Raw genomic sequence first — 7,754 nt, 5'->3', positions numbered from 1 at the left:
GTGGGAAAAAAGAATCAACAAGCAAGCCTGAAAGGATTATAAGCTCCTCTGTGCTCTATAGACAACTAGGCTGGACTCTGTTACTTATCAGTTATCAGTTTCCCTCTTTCATATCAAACCACTGCATCTTATTTGGCATCCAAGCATTCTGTTGTGACAATGTTCAAGCTAACAATAAGGTGGATACATGTCCCTTACAGCTACCACCCAATTTGTCTTGTTCAGATCAGGTGGAGGAGAGGAATAATACTGTCGAGAGAAGCAGGGGAGTCCATGCCCACAAGGGTATTTGCCATCAGGATGTTGCTCCTGCTGCTTCTGCTGCTCCCCAATATAGTGTCCCAAGTACAAAGCGCTCAATGCGCAACAAATAATCCTGTTCATGTTCCACACGAGTGGTATGAGCCAGGTGACCTGGTCATTGGCGCCATGGCATCTCATATCTATTACATAGTCCCCAAATTATCCTTCAAGAAACACCCTTCCCAGGACTTCATTGATGCGCCACTGTAAGTAACCGTTAACTAATATTATTTAATTATTCCTTATATGCTATATCTGACTAAAAATAACTTTGATTGATTGGGGAGGAAGATAGCTTTAGAACTTTATTTTTTAAATGTGTGGAGAGATTTTATTAGAAATCTGTGCATATAGGCTATGTGCATACTGTCAATGAACAATAAGCTTTTTTTGAGTCAAATTGTGTAAAGAGAGATAGGGAAGAGAGTAGGAGAAAGAGAAAAGAGATGGCATAAAAAATAGGGAAAGCATATAGCAAAGTAGTATGGTACTCAACTTTTTTGATGATACTCAAATTTTCAAGGTGGTGAAAACAAACACGGGTTGCTGAAGATATGAAGAAACAGCTTTTTTAATTACACAGTATTCTTAGATTGCCCAAATAAGTAAGTAAACTTCACTGACTTCATGCTCTCTTTATAAGCAGGCAGGTGAATCTCTCCTATCTAGATTCTGTGCACTGTTTAATTTCCCTATCAAACAAAATCTCACTTCATTTGCAGGGTGTTGACAAAGTTCTACCAGCAAATCCTGGCCTTGGTCTTTGCTGTTGAGGAGATCAACGAGAATCCCAGGATGTTGCCCAATGTCTCTCTCGGCTTCCACATCTATGATAGCTATTATGATTCAAAGATGACCTACCGAAACACTCTGGACCTGCTCTTTAAATCACATCACTTTGTTCCCAGCTACAGGTGTGGCATCCAGAAAAATGTCATAGGAGTCATTGGGGGACTCAGCTCTGATACCTCCTGGTGCATGGCAAACGTCTTAGGTCTTTTCAAGATTCCACAGGTAGAATATGGATTTGAAAAACAGAGATGTCATGCTTTCCTTGCATTAGGAATCTACTGATTCATAAATATGAAGTGGTAAAATGGACAAAGTAAAAGATCCATAATAAGCATACCCAACAATGTGTGTAAGAAGGGACCGTATCTGTTTAATAGATGTAATAGAAGATTGCTGCAAAGCTGCCAGGTTTGTAAAGGAGGCACCTAGACTGGTTCATATACATCAATCCTGAATGAACTGCACTGGCTTCCTGTGAGCTACTGAATATATGACATGGGCACCGGATTCATAAGCAAAAATTGCTGAAAACCCATTAACAAAAAATGTTCCTCCCCTTAAAAATTAAGATAGTCCTTTCCCAAAGTATGATGTTACTCAACATTGTTCACTTTCAGAGGCTAATTGGAAACACTGTTTTCTTGCTATTGTTCGGGCATTTGTCACTTTAGAGCGTTATATAGTGGTGTCAGCATTGTGCTATTCTGCTGCATTGCTGTATTTCATTTAGTTGTTTTAAATAGTGCTGGTACAGTACTTTATATTTTACTGATATTTTATATGATTTGGTTTATAGTGCTCAGAGAAGAATAGCATATACAGTGGTACCTCGGGTTACATACGCTCCAGGTTACATACGCTTCAGGTTACAGACTCCGCTAACCCAGAAATAGTGCTTCAGGTTAAGAACTTTGCTTCAGGATGAGAACAGAAATCATGCAGAGGCGGCGCAGCAGAAGCAGGAGGCCCCATTAGCTAAAGTGGTGCTTCAGGTTAAGAACAGTTTCAGGTTAAGAACGTACCTCCAGAACGAATTAAGTACTTAACCCGAGGTACCACTGTACAATCTAATGGAGCTCTTCAGGATTTCCCAGGAAAACTTCCTGAGAGAGTATTTGTAGATAGAGAATCAACGGCTTCCTACAAACATTACAAAGGTTACAGAGCAAAAGTACATAATCAACAATTTCTATCACTCCACTTCCATCTTGGAGTTTTGCTTAAACATCCACTTAGTATATAAACATGAGCCATGATAAATGCTTCCCTATTCTTAGTTACAATCAAAATGTACAAGAATGAAGCTGTGATGATGCCATAATATTAATAACAAATATCAATAGATAGAGAATCAACCACTCCCTACAATCACTATAAAGGTTACAGAGCAAAACTACATGATCCACCTCCACTTTGGACTTTGTTGAGTCTTCCATTTAGGATATTAACACGAACGATGATAAATGCTCCTCTCTACTTGGAGACAATCAGTGTGTACAATTATAAAGCTGGGATGATGCCATAATAATAACAATAAATATTTACAGAAACCAAGAGCAAGATTATATCTGTTTTTCTATGTAATTTGGTACATTTGGGATATATATTCAGTGTGTTTGTGTGTGTGTGTGTGTGTGTGTGTGTGTGTGTGTGTGTTTATATACAAATATTTTGGGATATCATGATTTCTTGTTTCCACTTGGAAACGTTTGGCTTTTGCTTTTTCCAGATTTCATATGGTTCATTTGAACCACCCATAAATGATGGAACCAAGTTCCCTTCCTTTTACCGCATGGTCCCCAATGAAGACCTTCAGTATCAGGGAATTATCCAGTTACTTCTGCATTTCAGATGGAAATGGGTTGGGCTCATCACTCCAGCTAATGAAGCTGGAGAACGTTTCTTGCAGAACATTGAGCCAATGCTTTTCAAGAATGGAATCTGTTCAGCATTCACAGAAAGCTTTAAAACCAGTATACATTATAATGGTAACTTACTAGAATTGGTGGACATAAAGATTTTATTACCAGCATTCACAACCAGCAAAGCTAATGCAATTCTTCTATATGGAGAAAGTAGATCTAGTATATGGTTGTCAACTGCTTTAAGCACAATGGAGTTTACTCAGCTACTATTTCCTCAAAAGAAGTCACGTGAAGGAAAAGTATGGATTACAACTACCCAAATTGATTTCATATTATATAGCCTTCAAAAATTTACTGTTAATATAGGAATGCTCCATGGTGCTATATCCTTTGCAATTCACTCCAAGGAGATTCACAACTTTAAAGACTTTCTTCAGAGTGTATATCCTCATTGGACAGAGGCAGATGGTTTTATCCAAGATTTCTGGGAAGATGCATTCAGTTGTTCACTTTCAAATTCCACTCTCTCAAAAACTGTGTGTACTGGACAGGAAATGCTGGAGAGCCTTACTGCATCATATTTTGAAATGAGCATGACTGGCCCCAGCTACACTATTTATAATGCTGTCTATGCTTTGGCAAATGCCTTAAATAGCATGCACTTGGCTGGAGCCATCCGCAACAGAAGAGATGCTAAGGGAAAACTCTCTCCTCGGTATGCAGATCCTTGGCAGGTATTGTTCTCTGTTACAGGTATTGTTCTCTCTTATAAAGCATTCACTGCATTGGTACATTATGTGAGTAGGCATTTACTTATCAGTAAAGAAATAAAAGAATAAAACTTAAAAAATAAAAAAAATAAACCTTTAGTAATTATATCAAAGATGGGAATTAGAATATTTCCTATAATGATATTAAAAAGACTTTAGATGACACAGGCTTTCAGAATCAACAGACTACCAAAAACTACATGTAACTGAAGCTGTGCCATCCACCTTCTCCATATTATAAAACCCCTCCATTTTCCATCCACATCCCTCCCCAGTTCTCTCTGTCTCTCTTACCTGTCCAGTTTCCCAATGGTGTAAGGTTGGGGGCCTGGGGCCCATGGCCCTGGGAGCATTATTCTGAGGGAGCACAACCAGGATGCCAACCCCAGGCACTGGCTTTTGCAGGGATCCTCATATCAAAGAGAAAAGAGAATAGCAGCCCATCAGGGAGCTGCCTCTACCTGGGCACCTCCTGGAAGGCCTTCTCCCCAACTCCTCATCTTTCCCTGTATGCCCACCACCAGGGAGGTTCTGCAGCCTCACTGGTAGGTCCCCAGAAGAGGCTAGCAACTGTGTGATCACTGTCTCTAGACACTTTTCTGCCTTTAAGTCTGGATTTCAGTCTGAAGCATCCTCTTCCTGCTCCAGTAACCCTGTTGCCTCTTCTGTTTCTGACACCTCTTTCTTCCAGTCTGCTCCCTCTTCTCCCACTGACCACTCCTTGTCATCCCACCACCAATCCCCTGGCTCTGAGCCTCCTTTCCTTGGGGTGTCCGTTGGGGGTTCCCCAGCTGCAGCTCCCGACCACTCCTCTGCATCCAACATCCAACCGTGCTCAAATCCACTCTATAAACTATGGAAAGGTCCAGGCCGAGGTTCTCATGTTGCATTCCTATCGTTTGAGGACATAAGCTCCCATCTCTTCTCTTACATGACTTCTCAATTTCCTTCCCTTTCTTGGATACAGACAAAGGCTGGTGTCAAGCAAGCAGGTCTATGGTCTCTTCTCTCCATAATATCTTTATGCAAGTATGTTGAATGTTGAATTGGCACTGATTCATGATTTCCTACTCCTCCTGTATGGGCAACTAAAATATGGATGCTCTTTGTTGTGAACTGAAGTGTTTAACTTCAATGCTCTTTCCACTTAGCTCCTCTCATTCCTGCAGAGAATCTCATTCAACAACAGTGCTGGAGATGAAATTACATTAAATGAGTATGGAGAGTTAGCAGCTGGCTTTGATATTACCAACTTGGTCACTTTCCCAAATAATTCCTATGTCAGAGTCAAAGTGGGCAGCTTGGATCCTCAGGCCCCTCCGGGCAAAGAGCTCACCATTAATGAAGACAGAATCAAATGGGACAGACGCTTCACTAAGGTATGGAAATAATGACACAGTCCCTGAAAACCCAGAATATGCGGTTATCCACAAAATGGGATATAACAAAAGCACTTCATACATTATTCATTTTAAAATTCACTAGCACTTCAAACCACTTCGGACTACTGATGAGTGAGAATCGAGGAGTGCTCCCAGACCTCTTGCTTCAAACGGAACGCAACTCCTCCCAGAACAGGTCAGGCATAGGAACCCAAAGCATTTCTCTCTGAGACAGGATGTGGCCTAACAGGAAAGCGCAACCCAAAAGTCATGGAATGATTTCCTATTGCTAGTTGCTTGTAATGAACCTGCACGTAGGAGCAGTACCACTATAATGGCTTACCTTTTAATTCCTTGTGCCACCACAAAGGAACAGCATGTGAACTCCTTGAAGCAAATGCCGTTAGGTGGTGACTCCATCAAAAGGCCAAGCCAGGGGTGAAATCACACCGAATTCTTACACAGCTGTAAGGTTGGATGGTCCAGGCATCTTCTTAAGTTTGTGCCACTTGTGTAGCTACGGATCATTTCACACTATTAGTACTCCTATTTACTATTAAATCACCTGATATTGGATATTGGATAAATTCTCCAAAACAATATAATAATATCAAACTCTTCTATCTCTTTGCATAGGTGCCACCGCTTTCTCTATGTAACGCCAACTGCCATCCTGGTTACGGGAAGAAAAAGAAGGAGGGGGAGAAGTTTTGCTGCTATGATTGTGATCCATGTCCAGAAGGAATGATTTCAAATGAGAAAGGTTAGAGATGACATCTTAAGATAATGCAGAACCTCCGGGCTCCTGGCAATTTTGTTGACATTAAACTGCTGCAGGAGAAAAGCCTTAAATTAACAGATGTGTTCTTCTCATTGTTTATAGATAACATCAATATATTTTAATCTTTAAAACATCTTGAAGATTTCTTTTTTAAGTGGAAGCTAAGATATTTTACCTCCAACTTCTACAAAATTGGGGTGGAATAGAAGTGGTGTTTTCTCCTCTAAGAATCAGGTTGTTTGACAATAGGGTGAAACTATTACCAAACTCGCTTTTCTGAGATCCAAAGATTTCAGCTGTAATGCATTTCTCATTTTGTTGTACTGTTTATGTGGCTCTAAGAAAAAGCAGGGAGACAATAAAGAAAAAAAAGATGTTACCCATGTAGAAAATTCCAGTATTGATCCCATGTAGAAAATTCCAGTATTGATAGGTGTATTTTTGATACACCTATTATAAAAGCATTTGGACTTGAAGCTCTTTTACATTCTGACATAGAAAACACTATGCTAAATGGACTAGTTATGTGGAATTCTTAAGAATATTTTTGGTTACTTCAAATTGTCACACATTGTTTTTGCATTTTCAGACATGGAAACATGTGTCAGTTGCCCAGCAGATCAGTATCCAAACAGCGGCCAGTATCTATGCATTCCTAAGATTCCAAACTTCCTAGCCTTTGATGAAACCTTGGCCATTGTTTCAACTTTTTTTGCACTTTTATTCTCTCTGATCACAATTCTAGTGCTCGGCATCTTCATTAAGCATCGCGATACAGCCATAGTCAAAGCCAACAACCGAAGCCTCACCTATGGTCTCCTTATCTCCCTCCTCTTGTGTTTCCTCTCTTCTTTGTTGTTTATTGGAAGACCTAATATGGTGACTTGCCTTCTCCGACAAACTGCTTTTGGCATTGTCTTCTCTGTGGCCCTCTCCAGCATCTTAGCCAAAACCATATTGGTGGTTTTGGCATTCATGGCTACCAAACCAGGATCCAATATGAGGAAATGGGTAGGCAAAGAACTGGCTTATTCCATTGTCTTTTCCTGCTCCATTGTCCAAGTAGGAATCTGTGTCCTCTGGCTGGCAACCTCTCCCCCATTCCCAGATGTGGACATGCACTCAATGCCTGAAGAAATCATATTTCTATGTAATGAAGGGTCAGTCTCCATGTTCTATTGTGTTTTGGGTTACATGGGCTTCCTGGCCACTATCAGCTTCACGGTGGCCTTCTTGGCCAGGAAGTTGCCTGACACTTTCAACGAAGCCAAGTTCATCACCTTCAGCATGCTGGTCTTCTGCAGTGTTTGGCTCTCCTTCATTCCAACCTACCTGAGCACCAGAGGAAAATACATGGTGGCTGTGGAGATCTTCTCCATCTCTGCTTCTGGTGCTGGGTTACTGGCTTGCATTTTCACCCCTAAATGCTACATTATTGTGGTGAGGCCTGACCTGAATAACAAAGAGCAGCTAACACAAAGAAAGGTATAAATGACAGTGGAATTTGTGGTTCTGTTGGGTCTTAGAATACATGGACTTTCTGGCTGGTATCACTTTCCAGGTCCCTACTCTGGATATGTGTAGAGTTTGCTTCTTAACTTGCCAAAGTTGTTCCAAAGGCAACGGGTACAGATTTTTCCTCAGGTTCTACTCCCTAAACCTTTTTCACAAATGACTAATGCTGTAAAGCAGTGGAGGTTTAAGTTCAAAGTTCCCTTATCCTAGATGGGCTCCCTTCCTAGGTTAATGAGACCCATCTGCCCCTCATTTCCCTCTACAGCTCCTGCAGTAGCCACCTTTTTGAGCACTGGGCCCACTTTTGCTCTCATCTGCTATATCCTGTCTTTGCATGCAGAGAAAT

General features: G+C 40.8%; 1 protein-coding gene across 1 annotated transcript; it reads left to right on the top strand.

Annotated features, from left to right (window-relative positions):
* Positions 1-1,155: 1,155 nt before the first annotated feature.
* LOC308460928 (vomeronasal type-2 receptor 26-like) lies at positions 1,156-7,511 on the top strand (the record flags this gene model as incomplete). Its single annotated transcript, XM_080977466.1, has 5 exons — positions 1,156-1,317; positions 2,825-3,694; positions 4,900-5,109; positions 5,749-5,875; positions 6,483-7,511. The coding sequence occupies 5 exons, from the start codon at positions 1,156-1,158 to the stop codon at positions 7,382-7,384; spliced, it is 2,271 nt and encodes a 756-aa protein (XP_080833592.1). The 3' UTR covers positions 7,385-7,511.
* Positions 7,512-7,754: the final 243 nt, after the last annotated feature.

The sequence above is a fragment of the Podarcis pityusensis genome, assembly GCF_964106645.2.
Source record: "Podarcis pityusensis genome assembly, chromosome: 13".
Classification (NCBI taxonomy): Eukaryota; Metazoa; Chordata; class Lepidosauria; order Squamata; family Lacertidae; genus Podarcis; species Podarcis pityusensis.
This window is presented reverse-complemented; position numbering and strand designations above follow the sequence as displayed.